General features: G+C 56.0%; 1 protein-coding gene across 1 annotated transcript; it reads left to right on the top strand.

The window, feature by feature from the left end:
* The first annotated feature begins 170 nt into the window (after nt 1–170).
* Nucleotides 171–18,442, top strand: DHCR24 (24-dehydrocholesterol reductase). Its single transcript, XM_031969051.1, has 9 exons — nt 171–475; nt 7,677–7,832; nt 8,652–8,757; nt 11,378–11,496; nt 11,983–12,246; nt 13,664–13,807; nt 14,793–14,990; nt 15,342–15,520; nt 15,765–18,442. Exons 1-9 carry the CDS (start codon nt 245–247, stop codon nt 15,916–15,918), a joined length of 1,551 nt encoding a protein of 516 aa, XP_031824911.1. The 5' UTR covers nt 171–244; the 3' UTR covers nt 15,919–18,442.
* The last annotated feature ends 1,896 nt before the right edge of the window (nt 18,443–20,338 follow it).

Consider the following 20,338-nt stretch of genomic DNA (forward strand, 5'->3'; position numbering starts at 1 on the left):
GTGCGCTCCCTGCGCGCGCGGAAAAAACGCCCCCGGGAGTCCGCCGCGCGCGGAGAGAACGTTCCCGGAGTCCCGCTGCCAGGGAGCGCCCCCCCAGGGCGCGCGGAGAGAAGCCCCCGGGAGCCCGCGGCACGCGCGGAAAAAAACGCCCCCGGACCCTGCAGCCAGCGGGAGCACCCCTGCGCGCGCGGAGAGGACGCCCCGGGAGTCTGCAGCGCGCGCTCCCTGCGCCGGACGGGCCGCGATGGAGCCGGCCGTGTCCCTGGCAGCGTGCGCGCTGCTCTTCTTGCTCTGGATCCGGGTGAAGGGGCTGGAATTCGTCATCATCCACCAGCGCTGGGTGTTCGTGTGCCTCTTTCTGCTGCCGCTGTCCTTCATCTTCGACATCTACTACTACCTGCGCGCCTGGGTGGTGTTCAGGCTGAACAGCGCGCCGCGCCAGCACCGCCAGCGGGTTCAGCACATTCAGAAGCAGGTGGGGGCGCCCCCGGGACCCCAGGGCGCGGGGCTGGGGGGAGTCCGTGCCCCTCCTCGGGTGTCCATCCCCTCCTCCCGCCGCTTGCACCCCCACCTCGTGTGTCCGCACCCTCCTGCTGCTCCAACACGCTCCCTCTCCCCCTCCCCCCTTTCGTTCCCTCCCCCCCCAATAACGCACGCCCGGCTTTGCGTCCATTCGGCGCTCTCTTCTTCCTTCTACTTGAACCCCCGCCCCCCACCTGGACTAGCCTTTCTCTTCCTCTCTGCCCCAGTGTTCCCGAGGGATGCCGGAATCTCCCCCTCCGGGGGCAAGGTAGCACTCCCGCCTTCTCCCGCCCCCTCCCCTTTAGGGTTAGTGCTTAGCTACCTAGCCCGCCACCTCCCCCTCTCTCTGCCCTTTTACTTTGGGAGATGGGGCAGAGCAACCAGGTGTGTGTGGGCCATGTCCCGCGGGCCTTTTCCAGATTTGAGGAGGGAGAATCCAGATGTTTGAGGGGAGTTGAGGAAGCGGGCTCCTTTTTTCCCTCTGGTCCCCTTGGGCCTCCAAGGACCTTATTTCAGGGGGGTCATGGCTAGCTCCCTAGTTCCGAGTGGTGTTGGGATAGGGATCCCACGAGGTTTTTTCTGGAATGATGTGGGGGGGTGGGGGGCCAGGGAGACACCAAGGTGACCAGCGCTGACCTGAGGTTCAGCCGGTCAGTGACCATGTGACCTTGTGCCTGTCGCTTCCTGTTCACTGCTCCGATAAAGGAGGGTTTGGGGCCGGCTGATCTTGCAGCCGTGTGGGATTCCAGGTCCTTGACCACAGAAAGCTTTGGCAGAGGGTTGTTGCGGAGGGGGAGGAGGGACAAGCTCAGAGGAGCCGGGGGACAGACTGCTCCGAGATTTCAAGGATGAAAGGGATGTTGACATATTTTTCCCTCCCTGTGTATCCGGGGCTTTCTCTGGGCTAGTTGAGAAGGGGGCAGGGAAGGACACGAGCCCCAGAGGAGGCTGCAGCAGCCCCCATGACAGCTGGGGAAGCTCCATCTATCTGGCATCTCCATCCCAGGATATGGCCCAGCAGGCCGGCACAGCTTCTGAGGGGAGAGCCCTGCGTGCTGGGGCGTCTGCACTCCGTGGAGGCCTTGGCTCTCTCTGCTTGGCTCCCAAGGACTACAAACTATGTCTCCCTCTCTGAGCCCTGCAGGGTTATCAAAGCCGGGCAAGTTGTGATGTCATATAAACGAGACCCTCCTGCTCAGCCCTCACCCCGCTTCCAGATGGGGTTTCTGGTTCTGACCGGGACCATATCGATTTTGTGATTGGACCAATCACTGGGCTCCTTAGGCGGCTAGGACTAAGTTGCAGAGAAGGTGCTAACCTGCTTTGGGGAGGGAATTTCCTCACCTGGGAGGTTCCAGAAATGCTGAGATCGTTGACCTGTCTAATCACTGGGTGTAGGAGAAGCGGTATAACTAGGCTCGGGAAGATCTGGGTTCAAATGGGAGGTAATTGGTGATGAGAGCACCTGGGCCAGGAAGTTGCCAGGAAGTTCATGTGTGACCTCAGATATCGCCTAGCTGTATGACTTCGGTTTGCCTCAGTTTCCCCAACTGGAAAACGGAGATAATCATGACACTTACCTCCCAGGCTTGGGTTGTTGTGAGGATGAAATGAGGTAGTATTTGTAGAGCAGATTAGCAGAGTGTCTGACACACAGTGGGAACTTTAAACTACCAATTGACTGATTAAGAATTGCTTGGTGGTTGATGGATTGAGTGAATGTTTTGGCCTGGAAGGGACGTTGACAAGCTCACTAAACTCCATAGCTTCACTAACGCGTGGAGTAAGGAGATTGGTTTGGCCAAGAACACCCACTATGTGACTGGTGCTCCTTTTTCTTATTCCAGCCCCACCCCACCTCCTTTGCCCCATGGCCGGCAGCCTCTGGATGGCACCTGGCTCCTTCTCTGACAGGAGCAGGGCAAGCCGGTGCTGGACCATGCCAGGCCCCATCGGCACTGGGATATAAAGAGCCCCCTGGGCACCAGTGCCTGAAGCTCGGGGATTTGCCAGGCCATGCAGCCAGCCTAGCCGTGGAGCACCTGGGTTCTGGCAGGATTGGCCACTTTACAGAGCTTAGGATCCCTGGGTTGTGTGGCCCTCCTGCCCTTTGGATGGCCCGGAGCACCGCACTGGCTTTGGGCAGGAGTGTTAGGGCTGTTTCTGTTTTTATCCTTGGCACATTGCCTGGCATATCCTGGTCCTTAGATTGACTATTTCTGCTCCTGGGCCCTCAACGAACCCGGTGCCCTCTTCTGCAAGGCTCAGCAGGTGATGTGATGAGATTTGTTCCCTGCTTCCTAGGGGCAGGCCCTGTGCTGGGCACCAGGGATGCAGAGGCACACTTGGAGTGGGCCCTGCCCCGATGGGGGCACGTGCAGTGTGAGAAGCAGGGAGTTGGGGGCAGGGGTACTTGCTCAGGGACCCACAAGTACTGTGTCAAGAGTTGAACTCAGGACCTCTGACCTGGGCGGCTTCCTTTCCCAACATTTGTCACTGGAAGTCCCATGGGGCTGTATGGAAATGATGTGGAGATGAGCTTTGCAAACCCTAAGCCAGGCAGAAGCTGAGGAGGAATTGACCAGCTATCGGTCAGGATCTCGGAGACCCAGAGAGAACATCGGGACCCTGGGCAGAGCCGAGGAGGGACACTCGCCTACGGTCGCTCAGCCTCTTGCGTCGGTGCTAGAATCCAGCTCAGCATTTCCTCTCTGAGCCCAACCTGGGCCAGGCACAAGGGAAGGCACAAACACCGTTTGAAGTGAACTAGTTATTCATTCTTGGGCGTTATTCTCTATCAAAGATTGTTGCATTCTTTGTGCTGGTGTCACCAGTCCTGGCACGGATCAGGCGCTTAATAACCAACCGCTCCATCCATTGCCAAGCTCTGGGCCGGCCCTGGGAATGCATATAAAACCGGCAAGCCCGGCCTCCACTTGGGCCACTTAAACAGGAAGAAAAGATAGTCATCGAGATGGGGGTTAGCCTTGTGGTCTTGGGAGTCCAGAGATGGGGAGGAAGGAGTGTGGCTTGCCATCCCTTTTCTAGTAGCAGAAGCTTCCAGGGCAATTACACAGATGGGGAGGGCCGGGCAACAAGGGACCGGTGAGAAGATGTCCAGGAACTGGCCTGTGTGCACCTGGGGGCTCCCAGGTACACAGCCATCTTAGCCCTGCCCTCACACATAGTGGGAGGGCCTGACCTCTCAGGCTGGTGGTGATGGTATGGAGGGCAGAGGAAGGGGATAGTAGAGCCTGGAGACGCAGCTGGTGAGAGAAGGGGGAAGACACAGTGATCCCCATTTCTCTGGTGTTTGGAGGCTTACAGATAGCCATCTGCATTATTCCTGATCCTTCCTTCCTCTGGGACTTTGCCACATCCCATCACTGGGCCTTCTTACTTTGTAAACAAGAGGAGGGGTGAAAAACCAAATGAACTCTTAAGATCTAATCTCTTCATTTTACAGATAAGAAAACCTAGGCTCAGAGAATTAAAATGACTTGCCAGGAAAAAAAAAAGTTTGTTAAGCTAAGAACCAGGATTCAGTCCTAGGTGTTTGGGTGTTTTTTTCTCCTAAATTCTAGGTTTCCTGGATTAGAGATGAACTGAACCAATGGGTGTGCATTGGCTTGACAGCTAAATGAAAGAAGGTGTAGATTCAGTTTAATTATCTGTTAAGGGCTCACCCCAGCTTAGCTGCTCCCAGGTGAGGAGGGTGAAGACCAGCTGTACCGGATGGAGTTAGAATATTTCAGAAAAGAATATTTTGCCAATTAAGGTGGCTCCACCCTTGGATCTGAAATGGTGTCCAAGCCACTGAGCCTTCCAGGAGTTTCTCATTTGGAGTGCCTGGCCCCACTTTCTAAACTATGAACGCCCTCAAACTCCAGCCCCTGAGCTCCCAACCTTGCTGTGGCTTCCTGGCCCTGCGCCACTCCCTGGATTCTGAGCTCTGCCACTGAGGCTGCTTTTGTAACTTCTCTTGCTGTTGTGTGCACAGCATTTCTTCATAGTGAACCTGCAGGAGCTTTCTCCCCAATTTGCCGTCAGAAGGCCTGGGTTCAAATCCTATCTCTGGTGTTTACCACTTGCGTGATCTCGGTTATACCATTTAAACAAGATCCATTTTCTTGTGTAAAATAAGGAGGCTAGCCTAGTTGACTTGTTGGTCCCTTCCAGCCTTGATGTACCCTCCATACGTTTTCTTCAGTTGCGCCCTCTGCTTGGAGCGCCCTCCCCCCCTCAGCTGCTCAGATGCCTTAGCTTCCTGCTAGGTGCAGCCCAGGCACTGAAGATGGCCTTGAGTAGTAGAGCCCTCTCCCTTCCCAAACTAACTCATCGCTTATGTAGATGTTGTACCTCCTTTAATTAGAATGTGATTTTTGCTCTTGAGGAACTTACACTGTAACACTTGGAAATAATCAGGGACACGTCTGTGAGTAGAGGGAAGGCATTGACCCCTGCGCGGTCCTGAAAGGGCTGTTGCACAGAAGGAAGGCGGGAGAAGGAACTTGGTTATCACTGAATTCAGTCTCCTTGAACTGGAATTGGAATTTCCCTTGGTGAGTAAATTAAGGCCCAGGGATGGGTGTGTGGGTAACCTGTTTGTAGGTCACACAATTCAAGCCAGACCTGGACTGCTTTCCATGTCACCTCTCTGCCCCTTGGAGGTCCCCAGGTCCAGCTTCATCTCATGCCCCACAGCGCTTCTCAGGAAATCTCCAAGTTTTACATTGTGCTTTTTGAATATTATGCCATGTATTCCTTAGAATAACCCTGAGACATTGAGCCTTTTATTATTCCCCTCTGCAGATGAGCACACTAAGGCTCACCCAGTTCATGGGGATTACCCAGGATTGCCCAGCTAATGTCCAAGGCAAGATTTTAACTCAGGTCTCTGACTCCCAGTGCAGTGCTCTGTCTGCCAGCCCTTTAGCTGCTAAATAGACAACACTGGGTAAATATTTATTAATCAGCTCCTATATTCCAGGTGCTGGGAATGCAAATAAGAAAAAAAGTTGCTGCCCTTGAGAAGCTTGTGAGCTAATGGGGGGTAAAGGATAGGAGGGCACCAGAAGGTACTGCTGGGGACACAGTGGCTGATGGGAAGTGGGATGTTGAAGGGCAAAGCCCTTTGTCTGGCGGCTCTGAAGACTTCAGAATCTCAGCTCTTCCGTTTTCCAGCTGTGTTGACCGTGGACCAGTCACTTGTCTTCTAAGTCTTAATTTACGTTTTTATAGAATGAGGGTGTTGGACTCCAGGGTCTTCAAGGTGTTTCCTCTCTGAGCCAGGGTGACCACTTTTGTGAAACTGACATCCGAGAGTGTTTTTTTCTGTGAAACTGACATCTGAGAGTGTTTCTTGTGAAACTGACATTTGAGAGTATTACTTCTGTGAAACTGACATCTGAGAGGGTTCCTTCTGTGAAACTGACATCCCAGTACTCCTGTGAAACTTGTAGGGTAGTGTCTCCCCGTGCTCTGCCCAGCCGGCCTTGGGGCCGAGGAGAAAGCCGGCCTCCACAACTGGAAGCAGCCCAGAGATGTGTGTGGCCGGTGAAATGCTTCATCATCATTTCCCAGCTGGCTCTTCTAAGCTGCAAGGAGCCACCCTGATGAGTGACAGCAAAGATGGGGGAAGGGAGCTTCTCTCCCCCCCCCCCCCCCCCCCCCCCGGGGCTCCATAAAGCTGATGGAAGCCATTCCTAAGAGAGGATGCCCCATCTGTGAAGGGGCTGGAATGCCAGTTCTCTTTCTTTTGCCCATCAGGAAGAGACGTGGGATTTTGAGCTGAAACCTTTCTTCAAGTCCCTTCTCAGCCTGTGGGCCTTGGGGGCATCCCTCCTCTCTAGCCCTCATTTTTCCTATTTGTAAAGGGAGGGAGTTGGAGTAGATAGTGATCAACTTGCTTTAAATCAAAGAGCCTGATCCTGGTGTGGGCCCTTAACAGGCAATTTTCTCTTTTCCCTTAACTGGAGAAGATTGGGGGCTGCCTGCCTTCTCTGAGCAGGAATTCCCTGATAAGCACCTCTTACAAAAATAGGCCTTAAGGGAGATTGAAAAAGTCTGATATGGGAGTCCTGCCCTGTACAGCTTAGGGAATCCTAGAGAGGATCACCACAACAGAGGCTGTTGGAAGGTCAAAGTGTAATCTGCTTGGCCATCTCTGGGAGTCTCCCCTTGTCGGGCCTGTCACAAAGGAGTTTGTCGTGCGCCCAGGATCCTGGGTCTTCAGACAGACAGTCCTGAATACGGGGTTGAAATAAATGGGCCTCTTCACTAGTATAGGGAAGCCTGGCTGGTGCCAGCCGAGGTAAAAGACTCACTTTCCTGCAGTCTGCCTGGTATCCTGGGGCAGTGAGAGGCCCTTGGGCAAGTAGGGGAAGGAGTCGCTGTCTTCCGTTGTGATCCTCACCTTTTTAGGCTGTAGACCTGACTTGGCCCACTAGATGACCTAAATGGAGCCCTCCCATCATCCCTGGGCTTACTGGGGACGGAGGAGGAACCAGTTTGTAATTTTACTGATGTGGAAAAATCCTAATGAGAACGCTTCCTCTACCAGATTGGAAACTCCCTCTGCGGGCATATTTTCACCCCACACCTCAGTAAACAATGGTGACTTCTTATCTCTGGAGTCCAATAAAACTCCCACCTCTCCACTCACACAGTGGGCTGGCTGTTCTCCCCAGGTCACATACCACCCACATTTCCGGGCTGACCCCATGGCCCCAGTCTGGAGGCCCTGCTTTTCTCACGGGCGCCCTCCTCCTCTCCTTCTGCTCCGACCTAGTTGGTCAGCCTGTGTTTGTTTTCAGGGTGCCGTGTACTTGTGTTTGGGCTCCCTACCTTTAAAGGATGGAAGCTTCTTTTGGTTTGTTTTGCCTCGATGTCATTTCGAGTGCTTAGGCTGGTGCCCGACCTGAGTAAGGACAAAAGAAACGCTTTTATTTTTCATCTGTTTAACATGTCAACGATTCATCCTTGTTTATTTCATTCATTAATCACGTCATGAATATGATAGTAAGATCATAGGGACCTGGCTTCGGAGCCTTCCCTCGGGGAACGCTCCAGGAGCTCCAGAGCAGAGCGAGGTCCTTGCAGAGCTGCCTCGATGCCCTGGGGACTCACAGGCTTCTGCCCTTAATCTCCCACAGGTGCGAGAATGGAAGGAGGAAGGGAGCAAGACCTTCATGTGCACGGGCCGGCCTGGCTGGCTCACGGTGTCGCTGCGTGTCGGCAAATACAAGAAAACCCACAAAAACATCATGATCAACCTGATGGACATCCTGGAGGTGGACACCAAGCGGCAGGTGAGTGTGTGGTACCCGGAGCTTCGGCCGGCAGGGGGGCCCCGCCTCTCCCCGGCCCGGGACTGGGCCTTCGGTGAGGGAGCGTGGCCGGGCCCTGCAAGCTGGCTAAGGAGGACACTTAACAACTCATTTATTTTCTGGCCTCACCTGGAATTTAATAGTGAAATTAATGATCCTCCACATCCTTTATGTTACAATTTACACCTGCCTTCACATGCATTGTTTTTGGGTCCTGCCAAAGCCCTGGGAACTTGGACAGGCTGTAATTATTCTCACTTCACAGGCAGAGACAGGCCTGGAGAAAGTACTTCCCAGTCCCGGAGCACTCAGACCTAGCAAAGGCTTCGGCGGCCTTAGGCCGGGCCTCTCAGGGGTAAATGGAGGCCTGGGCAGGGGAACGAGAGGCTGAGGTTTCCCAGAGACCGCCCACCTGGGCCCTAGCCTTGCTTGGCGCTGCCTCTGGCCGGCCAAGCACATAGGAGCTGGCCGTTTGACGGGCAGTCGCTAAAGGCCTGTGCTCTGGAGGCAGCTAGATGGATCCAAGGGAGGGATGCAGAGGATTGGGGTCTGAGCCTGGACTCAGGAAGACCCGCCTTCAGATGTCGCCTAAGATGCTCACTGGATGTGATTTAATTTTGCTGGCTTCCGTTTCCTAGTGTTAAATGGGGATAACGACAGCACTTCCCCCCCAGGTTGGTTGTGAGGGTTCCGAGGGATCACGTTTGTGAAGTATTTAGCACAGGGCCTGGCACTCTGGGGTGTATAATGGCTTATTTCCACCCCATTGACCATGTTCCTCTTTCTCTTCTTCTGATAAAGATCGTGTCTGTGGAGCCTCTGGTCACCATGGGGCAGGTGACAGCTCTGCTGAATTCGGTCGGCTGGACTCTGCCAGTGCTCCCGGAGTTGGACGACCTCACAGTAGGTGAGGTGGGGCTGATGGGGGAGCGGGGTGTGAGGGGAGCCCCGGGGGCATGAGCTGGACAGAAGCTCTGGACCACTGGGGCCTTCATATGGGCAGGGAGATTTCTGTGGACCACTGGGGCTGGCCCATAGACAGGGGGGATGTTCTTGGGCTAATGAGGCCATCATGTGATCATGAGGCTAATCAAGGAGCCCCCTGAGATGGTGGTAGTTGAAGGATCTTCTGAGATCCCAGCCTACCCCAGGCAGGACCATAGTGGACACTCTCAGACAAGCCAGAGGGGCCTGCGGAAGTTGGCTGTCAATAACGGAAATGAGCTTGGTTTTGCACACTGTCCCCCCAGACAGATGAACAAGGAGTGACCGGAAGGCCAAAGGGCCTTCTCAGGAGGCAGGGCAGGACCTGGAGAGGTACTGGCCACTTCCTCTCCTTACCACCTGGGGGACCTCGGCCGAGACCCTTCGCTTCCCAAGCTGCCTCCCTCTCAGTAAAGCACAAGGTGGGACAGCGGGACTGGCGGGGGGGGCCCGGACCTGGGCCCCCTCCTTTCATAGGAAGAAATGATTCTCTCTGAACCAGAGCCTCGAGGCTGCCGCCCAACTGGGGGAAGAAAGGCTTGATTCGTGGCTTCTTCCTGCAGCCTCGGTCCCTGGGCTTCCCGTGGCTGTAGCACAGGCTGGAGCAGCAGGGCGCGGCGCCAGGGGCAGCCGGTACTTTCTTACCAGGTGTCTCCTTGGCTGAAGGCCTGGTGGTGATTCTGAGCAAAACAGGCAGATGGGGCAGAAGGGAGAGGAAGTGACTCAGGGCTGAGCGGCCAGTCCTGAGCCGGGGTGGGGCTAGAAGGGGCACGGGGACTTGTCAGTAATTCATACCTGTGTGCTCTGTGTGTGTGTGTGCTGTGCAAGTACGTATGCATGCTGTGTGAATACACGTGTGTGTGCTATGTAAGTACACGCATGTGCTGTATGTGCTCTTTGCAAATACATGTGTGTTGTGCAAATAAATACATGTGTGCGCTGTGCGAAATACATGTATGTTGTACAAATACACGTGTGTTGTGTGCATTGTGCAAATGCATGTGCTGTGCAGATACTTGTGTGTGCGAATGCGCATGCGCCACGTGCAGTCTGTTTCCCAAAGAAGGAGCCATCTGTCCTTACTTCCGGGCCAGGGTACCGGCTGTTAGCCTGGATCCGGAACCCGGGAGAGGAAGAGCGGGGAACGCAGAGCCAGAGCTCCCCCCCAACTAAGGCTTTCACCCTGGCTCACCCAGAGCCAGATGGAGACGAGATCCCGGGGCGTGGAGGCCTCGGCGAGTGCTCGCTCTCTGCGCTTCCTGGGCCCCCTCCCCGTTATTCTACGAGGGCCCGTCTGGGGTGGGGGGAACAGAGCGATGGGGGTTAGGAGGGCTGGGGTTCAAAATGTCGCCTTGGGCCATTTAACAGCTGGCTGACTGTAGACAGAGGACCCTGTTTCCTTATTTGGAGAATGGGGCCGACAGCGGCGCCTAGTGTTCTGTAGATCACCCAAGGGAACCTCTAAGGTGCCGTGTGACCGCAAGAGCCCCCACGTGCGGATGTGCTGCACGGCAGGCAGAAGGCTGGAGGATCAGCCCCTCAGGGCAGACGGATTGCTGCACATCCCTGGCCCCCATCAGACAGTCGGTCCCTCGGGGCAGGCTGATCTCTGCGTGTCCTTTGTGCCCATCCCTGGCCCACATCAGACAGAAGGCTGGAGGATCAGCCCCTCAGGGCAGACGTATTGCTGCACGTCCCTGGCCCCCATCAGACAGTCGGTCCCTCTGGGCAGGCTGATCTCTGCGTGTCCTTTGTGCCCATCCCTGGCCCACATCAGACAGAAGGCTGGAGGATCAGCCCCTCGGGGCAGGCAGATTGCTGCGCGTCCCTGGCCCCCATCAGACAGTCGGTCCCTCGGGGCAGGCCGATCTCTGCGTGTCCTTTGTGCCCATCCCTGGCCCTCAGTCATCCCTGAGTTAACTGCTGCCTGTGGCTTACGCGTGGCCGGGCCTGTGACTGGGCTTTAATCATGACGCTTGTTATTACTTTAATAGCCTGTGTTTATGGGGCAGCTTTCCTTCACGATGTTCTCCCCTCTGCATGCTCTGTAACCCCGTTTAAAGATAAGGAAAGCGAGGCTGCGTGGAGCCGTGACTCCCGAGGCCACGAGGCTCCTGCTGAGGTTCATGGGGCTCCTGCCTCCCTGCTCCTTGCGGGCTCACTTGTCCCCTTTGCCCTTGGTCTCCGAGTCAGGCACTCACAGGGGCTTCTGGGGGGGCCGATGGCAGGGCTCATGTCTTTGCGTCTCGGGAGCAGCCCCCCCAGACCGGGCAGCTCATCACCATTTTGTATGTCCTGGATTTCACCTTGTAGCAAATCAGTTATCAGACAGGGAAGCGCCTCCGCTCTGGAGGGGTTAAACGCGGGTAACAGCGTCCAAAAGAGGATGATCCAGTGGCCTCAGGTGTCCATGTGTGGGGAAGAGGATTTGGAAGGGTTAGATATGGCAACCAGGGCTTTGGGATCAGCCCAGAACCCTCTGTCGGGGGCTCCCCGCGACCCCTCGGCGCTGGCTGCCGCCTGACTCGCATCTCTCCCCTCAGGGGGCCTGATCATGGGCACGGGCATCGAGTCCTCGTCCCATAGGTTCGGCTTGTTCCAACACATCTGCACGGCCTACGAGCTAGTCCTGTCGGACGGGAGCTTCGTGCGGTGTACGCCGGTAAGGGATGGGACGGGACAGGAAGGGGAATAGGAAGGGACGGGACAAGAAGGGATGGGGGAAAAGGGCAGCAAACGGCGGCATGATCCCAGGAGTCCCAGCAGAGGGGAGGGGACAGAACAGCTCTGATGATCCTCCCAGTCACCCAGGTTTCTTGGTGGTTTCTTCACTCAGCAAACTGCTTGGCAGTGAGGAGGCAAAAATGGGAGACATTGGGAACTTAACAGGAGGCGTGGTCTTCCCCTCTGACAATTAGCCGTCCATTCCAAATTAACCACGTTTAACGGGAAGCTGCAGTGAGCAGGGCATGCTGGGAGGGGACTCGGAGCAGGGGCCAGGGCCAGTCAGGCGGCTGGCTCTGAGCGCCCACGGGTGCCCTGGGAGAGTAGAGCCCTGTGGGGGAGGGGCAGTCCGCTCAGCGTGGGTGTTTATGCCCCCCCCCCCCCCCCCCCCCCCCCCCCCCCCCCCCCCCCCCCCCCGGTGCAGACAGAGAACTCGGACCTGTTCTATGCCGTGCCCTGGTCCTGCGGCACACTGGGCTTCCTGGTCGCGGCGGAGATCAGGATCATCCCTGCCAAGAAGTACGTGAAGCTGCACCTGGAGCCTGTGCGCGGCCTCCGGGAGATCTGCGCCAAGTTCACCGAGGAGTCCCAGCGGAAGGAGAACCATTTCGTGGAGGGCCTGCTATACTCCCTGGAGGAGGCGGTCATCATGACAGGAGTCATGACAGACGATGTGGAGCCCAGCAAGGTGAGGGGCTGGCGCCTCACGTGGAGCCCTGACGGTGGTGGGGCCGCGATGTGGCGGAGCTGGCCCGACCGGGACTGTGCCCGGGGCTCTGGCAGGCCCACATGCGCCTCTCTGTGACAGGGACTTAGGCTTAGTGACGCCATTGCCTCAGTTTCCCCACATGTAACAGACATCCAAGCGGGAGATGTTTAACGCCCCTCTCGGTTCTCAGCTCTGCCTTCCCTGGGAACCCCGGCTCATGCAGCCCTCTGCCAGCAGCAGCTCGAGGCGAGTGGATGAGGTCCCCCAGCGGGCCAGACCCATGCCCCAGAACTGGGTCTTTCCCCACCGTAGCTAGGATCGGACTTGGAGCCGGGAAGGGCTTTAGTACAGCCCTTCATTTTACAGGTTAGGAAACTGAGGTCCGGAGAGGTCCTCCACGTGGTCAGTTTAATCCTGACCCTTTGGCCTTTCTCTTCAGCTGCCCAGATTGGGCTGGCCCGGTGGGAGGCATCCTGGGGGGCTCGAGGTCTGCATGGGACAATGGGGGCTCTCCCTGTGTCTGGGGGGACTCCCAACTGGCAGCCGTGCACGGCAGGGGCAGCGCCTCATCTCACAGATGAGGAGACCAAGGTCTCTGAGGTAAGCCCAGGGCCGAGCGGGCCAGAACAGGACAGCAGAGGAGGTCTGGGAAGGTGACTGGCTTTGGGGAAGGGGACTGGGGCTGGAAGAACAAAGAGATGCCCAGGAGCAAAGCTCCTTATCTGGGATGAGAATGAGTTCTGGGAGGAGAGTGCGCCAGCCATGGGGCAGGGAGGGGCGGGAGGCGCGGGAGGCGCATCCCAGGCTGGGAACCCAAGGGCATGCTGGGAAAGCAGACCAGCCTGGCCACATTCCGGCTGCTGTGATGGCTGCTGACAACAGCTCGTCACTCTGTGAGCCATGGCCACACCCAGGGACACGCCATCTGCATGTGGGAGGCAGAAGCTGGATGTGTGTGTGTGTGTTCTTGGGCCCCTCAGCACTCCCTGTTCTCAGCCCCCTCCCAGCCCTGACATCCCCTGTTCTAAACCCCCTCCCGGCCCTGACATCCCCTGTTCTAAGCCCCGCCCCAGCTCTGACATCCCCCATTCTCAGCCCCCTCCCTTAGGAGGAACAGGGGAAATCAGGGCTAGGAGGGGACTTGGGACACCTGGGTAGGACACAGAGCTAAAAGATGACCCACTGCTGCCTTTTCCCTCTTTCCTGATGTGCCAGAGGCACCGCGTGCCTTGGCAGGGACCACAATAGAGTGGGCCGGGCAGGGCCGGGCTCCTCCTCCGGTCCCAGGCTTTTCCTCTTTGAAAAGAGTGAGGGCCGAGGTCACAGGTCCCATCTCGGCCTTCTCCCTCCCCTCCCCCCTTCCTATCACGCTGAGCTCCTTCCATTCCTCCTGCAGCTGAACCGAATTGGAGACTACTACAAGCCCTGGTTCTTCAAGCATGTGGAGGAGTACCTGAAGAAGGACCAGAAGGGCCTGGAGTACATCCCCCTGCGGCACTACTACCACCGCCACACGCGCAGCATCTTCTGGGAACTCCAGGTGAGGCTCTGGGTGCCCGCCTCTCCCCGGCTCCTTTAAAGAACGGGTTCTTTCTGCTTGTCGGAGGCAGGATGCTCGGATTCATCTTTGCCTTAGGGCTCATCTCCCTCTCCTTCCGAGAGGGCCTTCCCAATGGGGACTTGGCGAGAGTGCCTCCCTCAGGAGCTGGTCTTCAGGGCCTTCTAAAGCCTGAACTTTCAGTAACTTAAAACTCGACTGAGATTTTGAGGGCGTTCTTTGTAACCTAGAGAGGTCGCTCGGTCTGTCACAGACAAGCGGCTCGTCAGCAGACCGGAGCGATAGAGAGAATTTACCGGTATCAGATTTATTGAGGAAAAGTCAATGTCAAGTCCAGCCCCGAGGTCCAAAAAGTCAGTCACATGATAGATGCGGGAGAGGGGGACATGGAAAAAGGAAGTTTTGGAGCTGGGAAATGAGGGCGTTTTAGTGGATTCCGGACTCGCTAGTGGGACTGAGCAGTCTCCGAAGCACTGTAGCCTTACTCTATTACGGCGGGCGTCATGTCTGGAGGGAGGGAGGCTGTAATCCAGTGCCAGCTCGTGGCACGTATGTCCACTAGAAGATGCCGCTTTTTAGGAGAGAGGTCGACAAGGGAAGGGGCCATTCTATGTGAATCAAACCTTTCAGTTATTCCACATTTTTAAAAATGCCTACTGTGCGCCACAAGCTGTCCTGGAAGCACTGGCACAAGTCAGAGAAGGGAAGGCCCATCAGAGTGGGGTCGTAGCTGTGGCCCTCGGGTGGGAGGCGCAGCAGGAACTTTTAGGGCATCCCTAGCCGAGATAGCCAGTTCCCCATAGCACGATGGAGGCCGTCTCACAGTCGGGAAGTGAGGGGAGGCAGGTTCCCTCTTTCGGGATGTTTTGGAGCGGACTGACTCTCCCCTGCCCATGGGAGGCCAGGCTGCTGACCCTGGGGTCCCTCCCAGCGCTGAAGGTGCTCCCCCCCATCTTTCCCGTTTCAGGACATCATTCCCTTCGGCAACAATCCCATCTTCCGCTACCTCTTTGGCTGGCTGGTGCCTCCCAAGATCTCCCTGCTGAAGCTGACTCAAGGCGAGACCCTGCGCAAACTGTACGAGCAGCACCACGTGGTGCAAGACATGCTGGTCCCCATGAAGGTTCTGGAGAGGGCCATCCAGACCTTCCACAACGACCTCCACGTAAGCCATGCTCCCCTCCAGTTCCATGTAGGCCTCTGAGCAAGGGGGCCCCCCAGGGTCCGGTGAGGGGTTAGGGGACAGCTGTCCACAAGCATTCCCAATTATATTATCGCGAGTCTGGAGCCCAGGGAGCTGAACCTGAGAGCCTGCTCAGGGAACGCTGAGTCGGGTCGGCGAGGTCACTGAGTGCGATGGCAGAGAGGGAGAAGAGCCCTGGGCCCCCCAGTTAGTGATGACGATGGGGCCGCTGGAGCAGTCTGAGAGGAGGAGCGGCCGTGCGCTGGGGCCCGTGCCCGCCTCTCCTGCTCCCATGCTCAGCTTCTTGGTCCTGACCCTTCCTCTCCCGGGCAGGTCTATCCCATCTGGCTGTGCCCCTTCATCTTGCCCAGCCAGCCAGGCATGGTGCACCCCAAGGGGGATGAGACGGAGCTTTACGTGGACATCGGGGCCTACGGCGAGCCGCAGGTGAAACACTTCGAAGCCAGGTCTTGCATGAGGCAGATGGAGAAGTTTGTCCGCAGCGTGCATGGGTGAGTGGGCCAGGGGCAGCGGGAGCCTGGCGCAGGGGGCGGGCCGGGGGAGGTGGCTTTCCTGCTCGGTCACCCCGAGATCTCTTAGGACGGGGGCAGCTCCTGAAGGCGGGCAGACGCGCCCCTTCTCTGATAGGGACTAGAAGTCGGAGGCCAGCCTGGATTTTCTGGCAGCAGCAGGCCGCAATGATAACCCAGCACTCAGTAGGAGCTTTAATCGGGGCTTCTCCCCTGGCCCTTCAAGGTTCCAGATGCTGTATGCCGACTGCTACATGAACCGGGAGGAGTTCTGGGAGATGTTCGATGGGTCGCTGTACCACAGGCTGCGCAAGGAGCTGAACTGCCAGGAGGCCTTCCCAGAGGTCTTTGACAAGATCTGCAAGGCGGCCCGCCACTGAGCCCACCCTCCCGCCCGCGCCCCGGACCCCCGGGGCCCGGCCTCGGCCTCCCACCCGCCCGTCTTTCAGTAGCCTTCTCTTGTAATGGAAAGGGCCCGCCCTTTCCTCTGCGCCCTTGTCAGCGATCCCCAAAAGCCCCCAAACCCCGAGTCGCATGGAAGCACTTTGGATTGCTCTGACCATTGCTTATGAGGCTCAGGAAGGTGCCTTCAGAGCCACCCTGCACGCTCCTCGGGGCGAGGGGCATTCCCAGGGACGTGGAAGCGCTCCTTCTGCGGGCAGGTGGGCTCGGCCGGCTTCCGCCCCCTCGGTCGGCTTCCGCCCCCTCAGCGGCTTCCTCCCGCCGTGTCTCCAAGCGCTTTCTCACCCAAGCAGCAGCAAAAGGATGACCCCGTCGCCTACCATCCAGCAGAGGCTTCCACAGAGCCCCAGAGGATGGAGCGGGCCTTCAGTGCCTTGCATGTAATGGGCACTTAATGCCAGGGCAATCTCTGTGCCTCTGACTGAAGGGACTCGGCCCTGGAGCCATTTACCCGAGGGAGTGGGGATCTCCAGAGGTTGCCAGAGCACAGGGGAGTGTAGCAGTACTGGCCCCTCTTTATCCTTTTGAAGCCTTCCGGGGCCTGCTTTAACCTTGCTGGAGCCTGCCATCACCCTGCTGGGGCCGGGCTGGCCTTGCCCAAGAAGTCTGGCCCAGGTGACTGGGTGCTGCCTGGTGCAGCCCCTCAACCCCCGCATGAAACCAACCAACAGTATTCTCTCACGGCTTCTCCGCCCTGGTTGTCCCTCCTCCCGCCTCCTCTTAAAAGTGGCTGATCACAGTTCATTTCAGTGCCTTACAGAAATCCTAAGCCCGGCTCCAGCCGGGAAGAGTTCCTGTCTCCCCTTCCCCGGGAGCAGACCCCTCCCAAGAGGTACCCACCCTCGCTCTCACCAGTGGCACTTCATCCTTATTTATGCAAAGCTTGTTTTAGGGACTCCCTGGCACAAGTAGAATCCAGATTGGACAAGGCTGAACTGGACCCAAGATCGGCTGGGGGGGGAGGGGAGGGGCACAGGGCCTCTGGGCCACACGACCCCCCAAGGCCTCTGTTTTCCAGAATTCCCTCTCCCTCGGGTCTGAAGGCTGTGAGAACCACCTCGATGTGTTGTGGGAGCCCCGCTCGCCCGGGGCCGCTCGTCTTGGCTGAGTCATTGTGGCCCAGAGGGCCCAGAAATGCTGCCCACCTCGGTGGTCGTGGCCCCTGGGGTCTGGTCTCCAAGCATTCTCCCATGTGTCTTAACCACACGGTCTATGCATTGCTTAGAACACTGTTGGCGCTCTGATAGGAAAGGGATGACCCTGGCCCCGAAGGACCTCGGCCTGTTCCCTGGGGAAGCCAATGATTCTGCTGGCGCAGAGGAGGGCTTCTCAGCAGGAGCGGGACCTGCCCGGTGCCCGGGCTTTGGCCCGTCCCCTCCTGCAGCCTGGGACACGGACGGGAAGAGGCGCCCCGGATTCCGCCAAGTGACCGGAAGCCTCCAAGAGCCCTCAAATTTGGAGAGTCCACATGGCCTCTAGAATTGGAAAGCAGTTTGTCTTAGAATTTGCCTCAGGTTCCTGCTTCATTTCAGTGTAACTCCCTGGAGACCGACACATAAGTCACTTAGAGCAACTTCTGTAGTGGGAGCCAGTCACACTTGGTGTCCAGCGTTCTGCAGTTGTGTTTCCTTCTAGCTTTGACATCATCTGGTCTAACCCCTCTCCCAGTTCTGACATCCCCGTTCTAAGCTCCTCCCAGCCCTGACTTTTCCTGTTCTAAGCCCCCTCCCCGCTCTGACATCCCCCATTCCAAGCCCCCTCCTAACCTTGACATTTCCCATTCCAATCCCCCTCCCAGCTCTGCCCTTCCCTGTTCTAAGGCCTCTTGGCTTTTTCACACATTCTGGGCTCTAAAGCAGAGATGTGTTAACTTGAGCCCAGTTGCCACAAGACTCCTGAGCGGGGCCCAAACCAGATTAAAATGTAATTGAGAAATATCCAGCCAAGGAAGGAAAAGTCCAGCACAGCTAAGGTTAGTTTGTGGTTTTCTAAGTCCTCGGTGCAGCTTGCCAGGTCTGAAGGCCGGCCCCGTTCTCCCTCCCAGCCCTGATGTCCTTGTCCCAGTTCAGCCCGTCCTGAGACTGCTCACTCTCCCTCTTGGCACATTTTCTGGCCTAACATTGTGAACTGCTGAGCTCCCTCTCCACTGTGACATGTTCTGTGCCCTGCTCCGGGGAGGAAACACTGCATTGTGTCCCTCTGCCGTGAGGCCTTCTGCCCTTACTGACTAGAGTCCGGCCCAGGGCACAATGGGAAGCCAGGGCAGCCACTTGTAGGTCTATGACCAGCAGAGGTTGTTGCATTTGGGGGTAAGGTGGGGGGTTGTGGAGGGGAGTTGGGGGAGCTTGTGGGGAGCCTTTGGGCCCTGAATCCTGGGAACTCCTGTCTCACTGATGTGTTTGTGTGGCTGTTGTCAAAATAAAGTACCTCGGGAACCACTGAGTGTTGTCTCCTATCTTTTCTGCCCGGGGTGACGGCTGGAGAGCAGCTGGCGGGGTGTTGGAGGTTCTCCCAGGGCCCACTCCAACATCATTGACAGGAGGTCCTACAAGTAGGTGGTAACTGGTCCTGGTCCGCTGATGATGAAGGTGGCTCAGGCCCCCCTCCCTGCTGGTCCTTCCAAGAGATTTCTGTTCTCCCAATAGTGCACAACATGATCTGTGTGGCTTGTCAGAGCAAAGCACAGATTTCTCTCAGTCCATGGGGGGACTCTGTGTGTGATGCCTGAGAGGCTCCAGATTACCTGGTTCTGCTGCAGCCTCCCACCTGTTGAGCCGGCCATGGGTAGATTGCAGTCATCAGGCGCCCTTGCTGCCAGGACTACCTCCCGCTCATGGAGGCAGCCCCTGTAGTGTTCTGCTTGGTTTTCTGGAGATCTCTGGACCAACCTTCATTTCAGCAGAGTGATCTCCACAAGAATAGCCAGGCATAAAGTCCAAATTCTTTATTATCTCCTTCAAAGTCTTGTCTCCTTGTCCAGGGCCCAGGTAAGCTTTCTAGAGGTCCTCTGGAATGTGTTTCTGCAGGGAAGGCAGGAGGACCACCACGATGGTTTCTGTCTCAGTTTAGGAGCTTGTGCTCCAGCCTCCTGTCCTCTGTCTCCTCCCAGTCTGTCCTAGTTTCCCTCTCGGTCTGACTCTGGCCTCTTAAATATTCTATTACAATTAAATCCATTCATCATACTGAGTATAAGCCCATCATATCATTAGGGAACCATTATTGTAAGATTAAATCAGTCATATTGAACTTAGAGAACTATTTATTAATCTCCATTGTCTCAATTCCACTGAGTTAACACCTTGTAAGAATCCTTGTTTCAAGTACAGGGTTCTGGCCCATAACAACTCCCGCTTTCTTTTGTTTTAGAGCATAGATGGTCACGCCTTTCCTGACTTTTCAGGGAGGTAAGAACCCCAAAAAAGAAGTAATTACACCTTCCCTGACTTCTTAGGAAAAAGGGGTGAAAACACCATAAAAGGAGGTGATCACACCCTTCCTGGACATCTCAAGAAAAGAGATGAAAACCCCAAAGGAAATGGGGAATCAAACCAGATTAGCGAGTTTCTGAAGGGTCTCGCTTGAAAAAGGTATACATAAATCTATCAATATGGATGGATGTAGCACATAATTATATAAATTACATAAGCATATAGTAACACAGGCTAGTAATGATGTAACAACATGAATCAACATGAGGAATTATATATGTCCATAAGTCCTAGAAATAGTCCAAAACCAATCTATTGTCCATTACTTCATGTGTCAGGGAATCCTGATTCCTGCAAGTTTTGAAGTCTTGTAACAATCCTATCTCAGAGAATCCAATGATTCCTATGGGTTTTGACATTCTGTAACAGTCTCATTATCAGCCATGCTCTTTCAGTGACAGACGTTTTTAAGGTCTTTGTTTCAAGGTTTTTCTCTGTTTCTGTCTCTGATGGACAAGGTGAATACAGCTCGTTGCACCCATCTGATTCCTTCTCCCTCTGTAGAGATACAAGCAAACCCTCTCCCCCAAGCAGTTAACCTGTCTGGTCTCTTCCATTCACCACTGTCTGGGTCTCTCCACATCACCTTGCGATTATCTAAAGATAGTGGAGCCATTCGCACTGGACACTGCCCTTCCAGTGTGTTATAAAACCTGTCTGCCGGAGCCAGTGCATCTTTGTCAAAAATCAAGAAGTTAATAGTATAAAGGGCTAGATTTAGAAGTTCTCTAGGGTTACCTGTGGCTCCCCCTTTCTTTTGTTTTTGGAGGAGTGTCTTAATGCCTCTGTTTCTCCTTTCTACTATTGCCTGTCCTTGAGGATTAAAAGATATGCCCGTGGTGTGTAAAAT

Source organism: Sarcophilus harrisii, chromosome 4 (genome assembly GCF_902635505.1).
Source record: "Sarcophilus harrisii chromosome 4, mSarHar1.11, whole genome shotgun sequence".
Lineage (NCBI taxonomy): Eukaryota > Metazoa > Chordata > Mammalia > Dasyuromorphia > Dasyuridae > Sarcophilus > Sarcophilus harrisii.